Source organism: Salvelinus sp. IW2-2015, linkage group LG11 (genome assembly GCF_002910315.2).
Source record: "Salvelinus sp. IW2-2015 linkage group LG11, ASM291031v2, whole genome shotgun sequence".
Classification (NCBI taxonomy): domain Eukaryota; kingdom Metazoa; phylum Chordata; class Actinopteri; order Salmoniformes; family Salmonidae; genus Salvelinus; species Salvelinus sp. IW2-2015.
This window is the reverse complement of record NC_036851.1, coordinates 25091359-25108369: the sequence shown is the minus strand read 5'-3', so window position 1 is coordinate 25108369 and position 17011 is coordinate 25091359. Positions and strand designations below refer to the sequence as shown.

General features: G+C 43.7%; 1 protein-coding gene across 3 annotated transcripts in view; it reads left to right on the top strand.

Moving 5' to 3' along the window:
- The window catches only part of LOC111970031 (solute carrier family 41 member 1), a 56711-nt gene extending 39742 nt beyond the window's left edge, over nucleotides 1-16969 (top strand). For all 3 annotated transcript variants that reach the window (XM_023996514.2, XM_023996513.2, XM_023996515.2), the window contains 8 exons: nucleotides 7420-7491; nucleotides 8206-8350; nucleotides 8553-8699; nucleotides 9309-9456; nucleotides 9943-10022; nucleotides 12815-12949; nucleotides 13030-13178; nucleotides 13259-16969. In XM_023996514.2, coding sequence (XP_023852282.1) covers nucleotides 7420-7491; nucleotides 8206-8350; nucleotides 8553-8699; nucleotides 9309-9456; nucleotides 9943-10022; nucleotides 12815-12949; nucleotides 13030-13178; nucleotides 13259-13444 — 1062 coding nt within the window. In that variant the 3' untranslated portion in view covers nucleotides 13445-16969. The remainder of the gene's footprint in view (nucleotides 1-7419; nucleotides 7492-8205; nucleotides 8351-8552; nucleotides 8700-9308; nucleotides 9457-9942; nucleotides 10023-12814; nucleotides 12950-13029; nucleotides 13179-13258) is intronic.
- Nucleotides 16970-17011: the final 42 nt, after the last annotated feature.

Below are 17011 nucleotides of genomic sequence, written 5' to 3'. Positions count from 1 at the left end.
TACAATGGACTGGGTTTTAAGGACTCATGCACAGATACAAGAAAACCAATAAATGTTTTAACATTTATTCAAATTACAAATGTTGATGTCTCCACATGTTTCTGGTTTTGAGGCTTGGGCATCTGGTGACCGCAGATCATCTGTCTAATCCCCTGTAAGGAGACAAAGGCATCAATACTATTACAATGCTGTATTTGTTTAATTGAATAGACACTCAGTGGCCAGTTTATTAGGTACATCCATCTAGTAACTGGTCGGACCCACCTTTGCCTCCAGAACAGCCTGAATTCTTCAGTATCAAGGGACCTAACGTGTGCCAGAAAAGCATTCACCACACTCTTACACCACCGCCACCAGCCTGTACCGTTGACACCAGGCAGGATGGGGCCATGGACTCCTGCTGCTTATGTCAAATTCGGACTCTGCCATCAGCATGCGGGATTTGTCAGACCAGGCAATGTTTTTCCACTCCTCAATTGTCCAGTGTTGGTGATCGCTTGCCCACTGGAGCCACTTTTTCCTGTTTTAGGAGTGGAACCCGGTGTGGTTATCTGGTGCAATAGGCCATCCGTGACAAGGACCGATGAGTTGTGCGTTCCGAGATGCCGTTCTGCACACCACTGTTGTACTGTTATTTGTCTGTTTGTGGACTGCCTGTTAGCTTGAACGATTCTTGCCATTCTCCTTCGACCGCTCATCAACGGCCTGTTTTTCCCCACAGAACTGCCTCTGACTGGATGTGTTTTGTTTGTTGCACCATTCTCTATAAACCCTAGACACAGGAGGCCGGCCATTTCTGAGAAACTGGAACCCACGCGCCTGGCACCCACGCTTAAAGTCGCTTAGGTCACTCGTTTTGTCCATTCTAACGTTCAATCAAACAGTAATTGAATGCCTCGATGCCTGTCTGCACGCTTTATATACCAAGCCACGGCCACGTGGCGAAGCATTTTTGTGAACAGGGTGGTGTACCTAATAAACTGTACACTGAGTGTATATTCTTGTTTGATATCCATTTATATAATTATATTGGACATGTTATCCTTTATCACATGCCAGTATTTGTGTCCAATGCATTTAGCTTACATTAGGAGGAAGTAGCCTAGGCCTTCTAATCTAGTTAGATTGCTTCATATCTCCTTTCAATATTAGTTATCAACATAACATGGATTTATCTTAAACATCAGTGTCATTTAATAATATGCACAGGTGTGATTGTTGTATGAATTAATCAAAATGCAAGCCTACTCATTAGAGAAAAAGAGAAGTTCTCAATTATTATTATTTTTTATATATTTTTTCTTTCGATAACCCTACCACTCCCCTAATTGGAGTAAACTAATGAAAAACACTTAGGCCTCTACCTCTAGCTTATACACACTATATACATTTTACGGACACAATCTATTTTACATTAAGTTATATTTTGTTTGTTTTTAGTCCTGTCCTCTTTCTACCCTCAACCTCTCCCATCTATTTCTGATGTCCATCCAGTTTGATTTCTCATGACCCGCCTCAAATTTTGAATCCGGCGTCGTTTCGCTTATCAGTTCATAAACAATGTACCATGGAATCGGTACATCGAATATCTCTTCCCAACTATTTTGCAATTGTTATGGCACAGCTGTCAATTTTTTTTGTCCTGAAATGAAACTGCTATATTTTTTTATTTCTCCCAATTTCCTTTAACCCTCTTAGATATTATCCTGACCAATGTGCCCTCTAAATACACCTCTGCTGTCTTCAACCAGGATCTCAGCGATCACTGCCTCATTGCCTGCGTGCATAATGGGTGCGCGGTCAAACGACCACCCCTCATCACTGTCAAACGCTCCCTAAAACACTTCATCGAGCAGGCCTTTCTAATCGACCTGGCCCGGGTATCCTGGAAGAATATTAACCTCATCCCGTCAGTAGAGGATCCCTGGTTGCTCTTCAAAAGTGCTTTCCTCTCCATCTTAAATAAGCATGCCCCATTCAAAAAATGTAGAACTAAGAACAGATATAGCCCTTGGTTCACCCCAGACTTGACCAGCACAAAAACAACCTGTGGCGTTTTGCATTGGCATCGAATGCAACTTTTCAGGGAAGTCAGGAACCAATATACTCAGGAAGGCTATGGCTAGCATTTTCAAACAGAAATTTGCTTCCTGTAGCACTAATTCCAAAAACTATTGGGACACTGTAAAGTCCATGGAGAATAAGAGCACCTCCTCCCAGCTGCCCACTGCACTGAGGATAGGAAACACTGTCACCACTGAAAATCCACAATAATCGATAATTTCAATAAGCATTTTTCTACAGCTGGCCATGCTTTCCACCTGGCTACCCCTACCCCGGCCAACATCTCAGCACCCCCTGCAACTTGCCCAAGCCCCCCCCGCGTCTCCTTCACCCAAATCCAGACAGCTGATGTTCTGAAAGAGCTGCAAATCTGGGTCCTACGAATAAGCTGGGCTAGACAATCTGGACCCTCTCCTTCTAAAATGATCTGCCAAAATAGTTTTGTATTGTCTGAGATCCCCAAAGATTGGAAAGCTGCCGCGGTCATCCCCCTCTTCAAAGGGGGAGACACTCTAGACCCAAACTGTTATAGACCTATATCCATCCTGCCCTGCCTTTCTAAAAATCTTTGAAAGCCAAGTTAATAAACAGATCACCGACCATTTTGAATCCCACCGTACCTTCTCCACTATGCAATCTGGTTTCCGAGCTGGTCATGGATGCACCTCAGCCACGCTCAAGGTCCTAAATAATATTATAACCGCCATCGATAAAAGACAGTACTGTGCAGCCGTCTTCATTGACCTGGCCAAGGCTTTTGCCTCTGTTAATCACCGCATTCTTATCAGCAGACTCAATAGCCTTGGCTTCTCAAATTACTGCCTCACCTGGTTCACCAACTACTTCTCAGGCAGAGTTCAGGGTGTCAAATCGGAGGGCCTGTTGTCCAAACCTCTGGCAGTCTCTATGGGTGTGCCACAGGGTTCAATTCTCGGGCCGACTCTTTTCTCTGTATACATCAATGATGTTGCTCTTGCTGCTGGTGATTCTCTGATACACCTCTACGCAGGCGACACCATTCTGTATACTTCTGGCCCTTCTTTGGACACTGTATTAACAAACCTCCAGATGAGCTTCAATGCCATACAACTCTCCTTCCGTGGCCTCCAACTGCTCTTAAATGCAAGTAAAACTAAATGCATGCTCTTCAACCGATCGCTGCCCGCATCTGCCCGCCCGTCTAGCATCACTACTCTGGATGGTTCTGACTTAGAATATGTGGACAACTACAAATACCTAGGTGTCTGGTTAGACTGTAAACTCTCCTTCCAGACGCACATTAAGCATCTCCAATCCAAAAGTAAATCTAAAATTGGCTTCCTATTTCGCAACAAAACCTCCTTCACTCATCCTGCCAAACATACCCTCATAAAACTGACTATCCTACCGATCCTTGACTTTTGCGATGCCATTTACAAAATAGCCTCCAACACTCTACTCAGCAAATTGGATGCAGTCTATCACAGTGCCATCCGTTTTGTCACCAATGCCCCATATACTACCCACTTCTGCGACCTGTATGCTCTCGTTGGCTGGCCCTCGCCAAACCCACTGGCTCCAGGTCATCTATAAGTCTTTGCTAGGTAAAGCCTGTCTTATCTCAGCTCACTGGTCACCATAGCAACACCCACCCGTAGCACGCGCTCCAGCAGGTATATCTCACTGGTCATCCCCAGAGCCAACACTTACTTTTGCCGCCTTTCCTGCTGCCAATGACTGGAACAAATTGCAAAAATCTCTGAAGCTGGGTTCTTATATCTCCCTCTCTAACTTTAAGCATCAGCTGTCAGCAGCTTACCGATCACTGTACCTGTATACAGCCAATCTGTAAATAGCACACCCAACTACCTCATCCCCATATTTTTACTTACCCTCTTGCTCTTTTGCACACCAGTATCTCTACTTGCACATCATCATCTGCACATCTATCATTCCAGTATTAATGCTAAATTGTAATTATTTTGCCTCTATGGCCTATTTATTGCCTACCTCCCTACTATTCTACATTTACACACACTTTACATAGATTTTTCTATTTTTCTTTACTATTGTGTTATTGACTGTACGTTTGTTTATGTGTAACTCTGTGTTGTTGTTTTTGTCGCACTGCTTTGCTTTATCTTGGCCAGGTCGCAGTTGTAAATGAGAACTTGTTCTCAACTGGCCTACCTGGTTAAATAAAGGTGAAATTAAAAAAATATAAACAATTTTGGTCTTTAATGCAGGGCCGACAGACAACTTACTATTGAGAGTAAGAATAGTACAATACACCAGGTGCAATTTAAAATATGGTTGTGCATCAGCAGTTTTTCTCTTATATCAGTCACTGACAGTCACTCAATTAGTCATGTCAACTAAAAAATGTTGATTGGTAGTTAGGCCATATTCACACTACGAGAGATGAAGGAGAGTCTGAGGAGTGGTGTGGCGAAAGAGATATCTACTTTTGAATTTACATTAAATCATTGCCTTACCTTTCGTTGTAGCTGGCAATGCAACATTCTTGGTCCACAGCTCAATTTTTATCAATATCATAGAAGTCATTGTATGAGGTAAAAGCAAATAGAGACTGAAAACATTGATAATTCCCTTGGGAGTTGCTTCTTGCCTGGTGGCTCAATACAGTCAAGCAAAGAAAAAAAAATTGAGATTTAAAGCTACGGTGATAATCTCAGAATGCAACAGGCTGTTACTACAATTACAGGTAATTCAATAAAACAAGTTTCAAATATAAGGAAAATGTCTACATTTCAGCTTTTTTTAAAACATTGCTCTGCTATTACAATTTTTACTGTAAGAGTGTTGGCTTAACGAAATAATTCTGTTTACACTTTGCTGCTTAAAGGGGGGCAACTGTCGGGCGAGTGTTGTACGAGGTAGCGGTCGAGACGTGACAAGTTCGCAACTTTACATTGCTGTAATATGTGTAGCCCAGGGTATTTTGCGAAAAGTCTAAGTGTGAAGGTCCAGCTATCTAAACTTGAAGTAATCATGGCCAAATACCGACCAGGCACGCAGGGAACGTGCCCAGGGGCCTTGACCTCCAGTGGGCCCCCATTGATTTTGTTAGTCATTCAGATATTCTATAACATGGCATTAGTCATTACAAAATGTGTAGAATTACAGGAAGTGCACATTTGTAATTGCAAAAAAAATTATCTCTGCCCCATGGCAAAATGAGTAGAAGAGCATAAAAATTGCTTTAAAACTGCAACATTTTCTCTACGCCCCATGGCAAAATGTGTAGAATTGCAGGAAATTAACCTTGAAAAAAATACATTTCTCTCCACCATCAAGAGGGGGGCCACTAAAATGTTTTGCCGCAAGGTGGGGGATCTAAAAGCTCTAGCCCAAAAGGCTATAGCCGGCCGTGGGAGAACCCTTTAAAGGACACTTTTTGGTTCCAGGAAGTACCCTTTTGGGTTAGATGTAGAACCCTTTCCACAGAGGGTTCTACATGGAACCCAACAGGGTTCTACCTGGAACCATAAAGGGTTATCCTATGGGGACAGCCAAATAACCCTTTTGGAAACCCTTTTTTCTAAGAATGTATTCCTAGAACTATGTAGTAACTAGAATTAGTAGCTCACTGCTGCTATTAAGCACATCAATCCACACATTCCTTCCATTGGCTTGTGGGAAAACAGGCTGACAAACACAGCAGAATGTGATAAGCTTTTCCAGTTCTTTCTTGTCCTGACTTTTGACTTGTGATGCAGGTGAATTGAGTGTAGGGCTCCCAGATATTGCTATGTTGGGTAACCCCCATTCCAGGACTGGAAGGAGGAAGGATGGATGCATTTTTTATGTAGCAAAGTCTTACTTTACTGCTTTCCTTGCTGTTGCGACTTGGTGGCAGCCAGGTGACTTGATCGTGTATGATCTGGCAGATGAACTGTGTATGTATTTGTTTGGTTTTTCTTGGAGGATCTTGGCTGGCTCCAGTCGGCCACATTTCTTTACACGGAATAACTAATTATCAACAGATTAAGATCACTGTAAGTTTCCTAATGCGCCTATCAAGGAAAAATTTAGGCAGAATGCCATCCACATGACCACATCTCTGTCTTCTTTCTTATTTTGGTCTGCTGAAAATGGTTGTTTTTGTTTAGGGGTTGAGGAGAATTTGGGCTAAACTCACACTCTCTCTCTCTCTCTCCTTTCTACAAACAGTTGTTTTCGTGACTCTCTGTGATCCTTGCGTTTGAGCCTAATTGACTATTGGAATAATCATATTTAGTGGATGACGGCAGGCTGACATTACCGCATTAGCTACCACATAGTGTCTAGAGCCAGCCTGCTGTAGGCTACTCTCTGACATCCATTATTTGCATGGTTTAATATAAATGTTCATAATAAACATAATATCTGCTATTCCTGCTCTCTTTCTCTCTCGGCCTAAAAGAGGGATGAGTGCTAGGCTAACAAAAAGATAGCGGGGTAGCTAGCTACCGTCATTTACTGTCACACACTAAACCCTTAGACACTGCCTTATCTCACCACCAGCTCATAGCCTTCAACACCTGGGAAAACACACACCAACCGAAAAACAACCAAGGCTAAAGGCTACGTGACATTGTGGCCTATTCTGGCTGAACGCTTGCTGCCATCATCACGCCGTCAGTGGTGTATGTGTGTGTGTGTGTGAGCGTATGGTTTCTTTATTGTTTGGGTGGCTAGTGTGTGTAGTGTAGTGTGACCTGCCCTGTCTCTTATCTCCCTGCCTTGCACCCCCTTATCCACCATGCAGCCGACTCCACTCATCTTTCTCTGTACACATGGGTTTGAAACACGGCCCCTGAAGGCTCAGCCTTCCTCTTTCACTGACAGACACAGATACAGACACACACACGCCTCTGAGCAGAGTGGTCATTAGGCTCATAGCCTCTGACACACACTGTGCCTCTGTTGGACAGCCACTTGATGCTTGAGACCATGAATGAGAGAGGTGTGTGTGTGTGTGTGTGTGTGTGTGTGTGTGTGTGTGTGTGTGGGTGGGTGGTGGGTGGGTGGGTGGGTGTGGGTGGGTGGGAGTGTACAGAGAGATGAGATAAGTGGAGTCGGCCGCAGGGTGGAGGGGTTCAGAGCTTCTTTGTCAGGAGAACTGAAACCTGATTGTTCTGACAGAACCTGGGGCCTATGACACAGTGCGCACACACACACGTTTTCATGTACATGTATACATACTCAATTGTACAGATTCTCAGCTTTTGACACATCATGATTCTGGTTACTTTTCCTCTTTTCAAACCGTGGCCAGTCAGACATAGTTGAGTGCTGTGGTCTTGGTCTCATTGTAATCTGTGTTATAGTTGTGTTGCGTTCTCTTACGGTCTCCTGCGTCTCTCTCTGCAGGCTAATATTGGTCAGATGGACTCAGCCAAGGACATGTGGAAGATGATCGTTGGAAACCTCGCCCTCATCCAGGTAAGGAACACTCTATGAAAGAAAAGGAGAGCCGCACACTCTAGGAGCTCAGATGCAATAATTTAATATCCTAATAACCAACGTTTCGACAGACAAACTGTCTTCGTCATTATGCCCTGATGAATACAGCTTGTCTGTCGAAACGTTGGTCAATGGGTTATTCAATTATTGCATCTGAGCTCCTAGAGTGTGCGGCTCTCCTTTTCTTTTTCAAGTGTTCTACTCCGCTAGCCAGCACCTCGCCTAAACAGGTGTGCGTTTCTTTTGCACATGGAACACTATAACATCCCACCACACCTGCATGGAACACTGTGAAACAGAAAACCATTCAACACATTCTGAAACAAAACATGTGCATGGAATGATGGAACACCGACATAAAAAATAACAAAATAAGTCCAATCACAGTGTGTCCTGGTAAGGTGACATTTTGTTACCATAATTGGACACAGTCAGATATACAAGTGCTCTTATGTGTAATATTGGACTGGATCCTGGAAGCCCCCTAACCCCAGCACTTTGGATCCCCGTCAGTCACATAACCTGCTAGAGGGGGTCACTGTGTGCTGGGTCAGCTCACCAGGGGGTTACAGTACAGTACTCACTCACTCACACACACACACTAATCCTCCTCAGGTCGAGGAGACCTTTACTACAGTGACACACACGTACAGTATAGTTTACAGTACCCCTTCTCTCTCTGCCTTCTCCCAGGTCCAGGCCACGGTAGTAGGGTTCCTGGCGTCCATCGCCGCAGTGATCTTTGGCTGGATCCCAGAAGGGAACTTTAGACTGGGACATGCTATCCTGTTGTGTGCCTCCAGTGTGGCAACCGCATTCATCGCTTCTCTGATACTAGGTACCACTAGAAGAATAACTATATAAATAATACTGTAAACATTTTTCAGACTGTAATTGTTCATATGCACATAGTAACCCCAGATACGATTTAACACTGGTTAAACTGTGATCAAATGAAAATGGACATTATATGTTACACATTTCCATAAAGCTGATTATGATTGGTGAGTTTAACATTAAGCCCCTCCTTCTGTCTGCAGGGATCATTATGATTGGTGTAATCATCGCATCCAGGAAGGTGGGCATCAACCCTGACAATGTGGCCACGCCCATCGCTGCCAGTCTGGGAGATCTGATCACCCTCTCTCTGCTGGCTGGCATCAGCACAGGACTGTACAAGGAGCTGGGTACACACACACACACACACACACACACACACAGACACTTGAGATCACAGAACTAAATAGAACACATGCTTGAGATACAGACACACTCAGACACACATCTCACCAACACCCACTCTGCATTATACTTATCTGTCTCACCCCAGGGTGTGAGTATGGCTGAGTATCTGAACGGCCTTTTCAGGCAGTGAAAGTCCCAATGGAAACACTTTAATTCGACCCTTCCTGGCTTGACACTAATAGAAGGGATCTTATTTTAACATAGGCCTACTTGAGGTTTGATTCCACCACTAACCTCACAGTGGTAGGAGTGTGTGACCCCACAACTATGCCATCTACTGTTAGTTCAGTGATAGTGTTTTCACTGTCAACAAACCCTGTGACGTGTGATGCAGAATAACATGTTTTTCACACCACACCTCATTGACCTCACCATCACATATAAAAAGATGGAAACACTCATGTTGGAAGAGTAATAACACATTTCCCATTCACAAACAGCGTTGTGTACCATGCGTTGATAACCGTTTTTATATTGAGCTGATGAAGTGTGTGTGTGTGTGTGTGTATAGCGTAACAAGGATGCTGACTCCTGTGTGTGTTCTCTTATAGAGTTTAACGACTATGCCAACCCGTTGGTGTGTGCTGTGTTTGTGGCGCTGACCCCTCTGTGGGTGCTGATCGCTCGGAGGATCCCCTCCACCAGAGAGGTGCTCTACTCAGGCTGGGAACCTGTCATCATTGCCATGGCAATCAGCAGGTGCAAGACATATGTCTCTCCTCTCTCTCACCTGTGTCACTGTTCTCCTACCTGTCTCACCTTCCTCTCATCTGAGTCACTCTTCTCCTACCTGTCTCACCTTCCTCTCATCTGAGTCACACTTCTCCTACCTGTTTTACCTACCTCTCATCTGTGTCACTGTTCTCCTACCTTTTTCACCTATCTCTCATCTGAGTCACTCTTCTCCTACCTGTTTTACCTACCTCTCATCTGTGTCACTGTTCTCCTACCTGTCTCACCTTTCTCTCATCTGAGTCACTCTTCTCCTACCTGTCTCACCTTCCTCTCATCTGTGTCACTGTTCTCCTACCTATTTTTCACCTATCTCTCATCTGTGTCACTGTTCTCCTACCTGTTTCACTTCCTCTCATCTGTGTCACTGTTTTCCTACCTGTTTCACCTACCTCTCATCTCTCACCTGTGTCTGTCCTGTGTTTCACCTCCCCTCCTCTGTGCTCTCCTCAGTGTTGGGGGTCTGATCCTAGATAAGACCGTGTCCAACCCCAACTTCGCTGGCATGGCTGTCTTCACTCCTGTTATCAACGGTAAAACTCTCTCCTGGCACTGAATACTCTGCACACAACCACTGATACACAACCACTGATACAGTGAATTTGGAAAGTATTTAGACCCCTTGACTTTTTCCACATTTTGTTATGTTACATCCTTACTCTAAAATTGATTTTTTTTATTTTTATAATCCTCATCAATCTATAGACAATACCCCATAATAACAGTTTCTAGAAATGTTAGCACATTTTTTAAATGTAATATACATAAGTATTCAGACCCTTTACTCAGTACTTTGTTGAAGCACCTTTGGCAGCAATTACAGCCTCAAGTCTTCTTGGGTATGACGCTACAAGTTTGGCACACCTGTATTTGGGGAGTTTCTCCTATTCTTCTCTGCAGATCCTCTCAAGCTCTGTCAGGTTGGGTGGGGAGCGCCGCTGCTGTATTTTCAGGTCTCCCCAAAGATTTTCGATCGGGTTCATGTCCGGGCTCTGGCTGGGCCACTCAAGGACATTCAGAAAATTGTCCAGAAGCCACTCCTGCGTTGTCTTGGCTGTGTGCTTAGGGTCGTTGTCTTGTTGGAAGCTGAACCTTCCCCCCAGTCTGAGGTCCTGAGTGCTCTGGAGTAGGTTTTCATCAAGGATTGTTTTATTTTACCTTTATTTACTGTAACTAGGCAAGTCAGTTAAGAACAAATTCTTATTTAAAATGACGGACTACCAAAAGGCAAAAGCCTTCTGCGGGGATGGGGGATGGGATTAAAAATAAATTAAATAAAAATATAGGACAAAACACACATCACTACAAGAGAGACAACACAACACTACATAAAGAGAGACCTAAGACAACAACATAGCATAGCAGCAACACATGACAACAGGGTACAAACATTATTGGGCACAGACAACAGCACCAAGGGCAAGAAGGTAGAGACAACAATACATCACGCAAAGCAGCCACAACTGTCAATAAGAGTGTCCATGATTGAGTCTTTGAATGAAGAGATTGAGATAAAACTGTCCAGTTTGAGTGTTTATTGCAGCTCGTTCCAGTCGCTAGCTGCAGCGAACTGAAAAGACGAGCGAACCAGGGATATGTGTGCTTTTGGGACATTTAACAGAATGTGACTGGCAGAACGGGTGTTGTATGTGGAGGATGAGGGCTGCAGTAGATATCTCAGATAGGGGGTAGTGAGGCCTAAGAGGGTTTTATAAATAAGCATCAACCAGTGGGTCTTACGACGGGTATATAGAGATGACCAGTTTACAGAGGAGTATAGAGTGCAGTGATGTGTCCTGTAAGGAGCATTGGTGGCAAATCTGATGGCCGAATGTTTTTTGTTGTTGTTTTTTTTTACCTTTATTTAACCAGGTAGACAAGTTGAGAACAAGTTCTCATTTACAATTGCGACCTGGCCAAGATAAAGCAAAGCAGTTCGACACATACAACAACACAGAGTTACACATGGAGTAAAATAAACATACAGTCAATAATACAATAGAAAAATAAGTCTATATACAATGTGAGCAAGTGAGGTGAGATAAGGGAGGTGAAGGCAAAAAAAAAGGCCATGGTGGCGAAGTAAATACAATATAGCAAGTAAAACACAGGAATGGTTGATTTGCAGTGGAAGAATGCGCAAAGTAGAGATAGAAATAATGGGGTGCAAAGGAGCAAAATAAATAAATGAATAATACAGTAGGGAAAGAGGTAGTTGTTTGGGCTAAATTATAGATGGACTATGTACAGGTGCAGTAATCTGTGAGCTGCTCTGACAGCTGGTGCTTAAAGCTAGTGAGAGAGATAAGTGTTTCCAGTTTCAGAGATTTTTGTAGTTCGTTCCAGTCATTGGCAGCAGAGAACTGGAAGGAGAGGCGGCCAAAGGAAGAATTGGTTTTGGGGGTGACCAGAGAGATATACCTGCTGGAGCGCGTGCTACAGGTGGGTGCTGCTATGGTGACCAGCGAGCTGAGATAAGGGGGGACTTTACCTAGCAGGGTCTTGTAGATGACCTGGAGCCAGTGGGTTTGGCGACGAGTATGAAGCGAGGGCCAGCCAACGAGAGCGTACAGGTCGCAGTAAAGAACATCTAGCCGCTCGAGAACACCCTTACCTGCCGATCTATAAATTATGTCTCCGTAATCTAGCATGGGTAGGATGGTCATCTGAATCAGGGTTAATTTGGTAGCTGGGGTGAAAGAGGAGTGATTACGATAGAGGAAACCAAGTCTAGATTTAACCTTAGCTTGCAGCTTTGATTTGTGCTGAGAGAAGGACAGTGTACCGTCTAGCCATACTCCCAAGTACTTATATGAGGTGACTACCTCAAGCTCTAAACCCTCAGCGGTAGTAATCACACCGGTGGGGAGAGGGGCATTCTTCTTACCAAACCACATGACCTTTGTTTTAAAGGTGTTCAGAACAAGGTTAAGGGCAGAGAAAGCTTGTTGGACACTAAGAAAGTTTTGTTGTAGAGCGTTTAACACAAAATCCGGGTGGTGGCCAGCTGAGTATAAGACTGTATCATCTGCATATAAATGGATGAGAGAGCTTCCTACTGCCTGAGCTATGTTGTTGATGTAAATTTAGAAGAGCGTGAGAGAGGAGAAATGGGTTAAAAAGCTCAGAGATAGGCTTGTTACCTTTCACTTTGTCATTATGGGGTATTGTGTGTAGATTGATGAGGAAATGTTTTATTTAATCAATTTTTGAATAAGGCTCTAATGTAACAAAATGTGGAAAAAATCAAGGGGTCTGAATACTTTCCCGAATGCCCTGTACACTATGTCTGTCTGATATGTGTGCTGTATTGTGTGTATGCCAGGTGTGGGAGGTAACCTGGTAGCGGTGCAGGCCAGTAGAATCTCCACCTATCTGCACATGAATGGTATCCCCATGGGAGACCCTGACCCCAACCCCAGGAAATGCCCCACCCCCTGCACCTCCTTCTTTGGTTCCAGTGAGTATTGATTTGTTTTATAAAAAGGTACAATATTGACTGATATTGACTTAATTGATTACTCTCTCTCTCTTTCCCAGATGTGAACTCTCGTTCGGCACGGGTGCTCTTCCTCCTGGTTGCTCCAGGTCACCTGGTCTTCCTCTACACCATCAACTCCATGCAGGGAGGACACACCACGCTAACATCCATCTTCATAGCCTTCTACATGGCTGCTGCATTACTGCAGGTACACACACACACTCACACAAACACTCACACCCCCACACACATTCACACACCCTCACGACTCTCCCTCTCTGTCTCTAGGTGTTGATCCTGTTGTACCTGGCTGACTGGATGGTCCACTGGATGTGGAGTAGGGGGATGAACCCTGATAACTTCTCTATTCCTTACTTGACGGCCCTGGGAGATCTGCTGGGGACCGGCTTCCTGGCCCTCTGCTTCCATGTCCTCTGGCTCATTGGAGACAGAGACACTGACGTGGGAGACTGAACACACACACCTGGACAGCATACATACACAGCATCAATTCCGGCTCACCGGAAACAACCTGAACAACTGAACTGTACAGTATCTCCCTCTGGACATCGGAACAACTGAATGACTTTCAGACCCAGACCTCAACCCTGACCCCTTGACCTCCAATCTCCCCCCAAACCCCTCCCCCTGGGTCACAGACTATGCCATTTTTTCTTTATTTGACTAAATAAGAGTTCTACTACTATTGTTTTTATTGTTATTATGATGACGATGATTATGATTATTTTTGTTAATAGTGAATTTGATATGAATCTATATCTGTTTTACCGTTGGGCGGGTGAATCCTCATTATTTTCAATGGGGACATTCTCCCTTGGGCCAGTCACATTGGCAGCATTTGTAAAGATGAGATCAATCTTAAAGACTTGAAATTAAGACAGACAGACAGCAAAAAAAACTCACACAAGCCTAAAATGCTTAATCACCAAGTGCTATACGTATAAAGAGATGAATACATTTTTAAGGGACCCTTTCAATTAGCCTTGCCTTGAGAGTAGTGATTCAGTGGGGGCAGCTCCACAGGGGCCCAAACGAGAATGTAGAGACCTGAATCTGCTTAGGTAACAACCCCCCAACCCTGTCAAAGAATGTCTGAACACTAACCTGAACAGAAACAGGAAGTTTGAACAACTCTGGGTAGAAGTTGCCCTTAAGCACAGATCTAGAATCAGTTTACCCTCCCCAAATCCTAACCTTAACCATTGGGGAGGGATGAAAACATAACTGACCCTGTATCAGTGGTTAGAGGCAACCTCAACCTAGTCCATGGACATAGGTCCTGCCAGATGGTACGGTCAGGTGCCACATTATGTTTCATAGGTCACCAAGGAGGTGCCAGATCATACGGTCAGGTGCCACATTATGTTTCATAGGTCACAAGGAGGTGCCCGATCATACGGTCAGGTTGCACATTATGTTTCATAGGTCACCAAGGAGGTGCCAGATCGTTCAGTCAGGTGCCACATTATGTTTCATAGGTCACCAAGGAGGTGCCAGATTGTACGGTCAGGTGCCACATTATGTTTCACACTCAGTTGGAGGGTTGTTTCTTGAATTAAAGTCAACCCCAATTCTTGCCAACCATGTCCTTAGTGGTCCTTGAGGCCTCAACGCTCAATAGCAAGGTTTCAACACCTCGTTGTTCTCCCCTAAATCCTCCTAAAGGGCTACGATTGTGACATTTCTTCAATTAAATTTGTTTCTTCTTTGTTTTCACACAAACACTTAGACAGAAAATTGTGCTTTGTTTGTCAGGCTGGCCATCTGTTTGTGGCAGCCTGTTGGTTACACACACACACAAAACTCTGCTTATCACTGGATTCACTGAGGTTAGAGTGGCCTTACTGGGAGGCTAGAGGGGGGTCAGAGAGGGTAGGGACAGAGTGCTTATTGAGACAGAGGCCATTCCAGGTGACATCCTATCTAGTGCAAGGACTTAGGAGCATATGTTATAGGGTGGTGAAAGTTATCCACTTGATCACGCTGTTGCCTAATGCTGTAGTGACAAGACCTGTTTGGTATGTTCTGATTAGAAGGCTTTAATGGGCTTCATTAGTTAGTGAGGAAAGACAGGATGTTGAGGGAGGAATTGTCAAACCAATATTGCCTGCTTAGGAATATCATGCAAACAGCTCGCTCTCTCTTTCTGTCCTCTCAAGCTTTCTCCAATGGTACAAACAACATCAACGATCTTCTTGAGTTGAAGCAACTCAAGGCCTGTCCATGCTGACTACCACACTTCCTTAATGTCTGTTGTGCATTGTACATACACACTGTGCAGCTGACCTACAATATCTGCCACATAGATGCCATGCTTCAAAATGCCCTCCTATAATAATTACATTTACATACTGTCAGTATAGACACTCTAATTCTCGTAAGCAGCAGAGCCCAGCTTGATGGTGAAATGCATGTGTTATCATCTGATGCTTTGTTATCTGGTGTTCAATTTATATGTTGTTTTAAGGGGCCAGCAGAGTGCATGTGCAGGGCACATAACATGAATATGCAAAACTTGTGCATTATGAGTTAAGTTTCCTTCTCTTTAAAAGATAATGTATCTTTCTTAGGTTTGACACATTTTACAAAGTGGAAGTTGTGTCCGTTATTAGATGTATTCTTTAACTTCATAATTTTTCTTAACCCTTCTGTGATCTTAAGTGTTAGAGAGCGATTATGTCATGTTTATGATTGAGGCAGCCCCAGTGGGGTATAGTGTCACTGTTGGAAGGTACTGTAATATACACACACAGGCACCAGAGGGCGACATTGTCATATGAGTGAATATGAGACAGTGCTGATAGTGATAGAGGCTGTTCACTATTCGCTTCATCTAGATTATAGAACCTGTATCCAAGATTCTAATGTAGAACCTGTGTTTTCTAGATTCTAGAATTTGTATTTTCTTGATTCTAGAACCTGTGTCCATAATTATAGAATACATACCTTCTGGATTCTAGAGCCTGTATCCAAGATTCTATTCTAAAACCTGTCCTCTGTATTCTTGAAGCGGAACCCTGGATCTAGAACCTGGGTTCTCTCTGCTGCCTTACTGAACCTGTGCCAGCGTTCTGCCCCAGTACGGATAAGAGGTTGTGAATACTCCTCCAGGGGGAAGGAATGCTTTGTCTATTTATTTTTAGATGCACACAAAGCAAATTGTATATACTATATTTATTCTATAAATAAGGTGTTTATTTTTCATTTAATTTTGTCTCGGTTCTGTGTCACTGTTTTTGTAATTGTTTCTCATTTTATTTTTTTGTTCGTCCTTTTTTGGGGTTGTATCCAGCCAGTAGAGCTTCAGCGCTGCCACGGTAGATTAGCGCCTAGGCTAACAAACAACAGTGTGGGTGCCTAATATCTGATGAACCTCACACACCTTACATCCCCTGCCCTCGGGCAGGGACACAAACATAGAAGGCCTTAACCTATCAGGAGCCAAGCTCAACACATAGTAACCAATCAGGAGCTAGGCTCACCACAGAGTAGAATCTCTCTAATTAGCTTTTATTAATAACTGACATACCTTGATTTGATGTTGTAATGTAATGAATGAATAAATAGTCTATGAGAGAGGCTGCATGGTTGCAATGGCTGCGGTGTTTGGGAATCACTAAGGCCAGAACCTTCAATTGAGAACATAAATGAATAGATGGATATTGTAAACAGAAGGCTCTGACTAGAACAGTCTAGTGGTCAGACAACACAGAGGTATAACGGATGGATCATTTCTCTATAACCCCATTCCTCAACCCCCACCTCCCACCTCCCAGACACACACACACACACACACACACTACTAGCACAAAATGTCCATACAGATATATTGGTTACACACACAAACACACACACATACACTGTATTTGGAACTGTGTGCTCCCCCTGCTGTCCCCCTCTGTAACCCTGTAACTGTAGTGGGGTTCACAATCTGCAGGACTTTATAAATTGCTGGAAATAAAGGACTATATTATTTTGTACCACTCTTCTGTATTGCTGTAGTCTACTGTGAGTCACTAT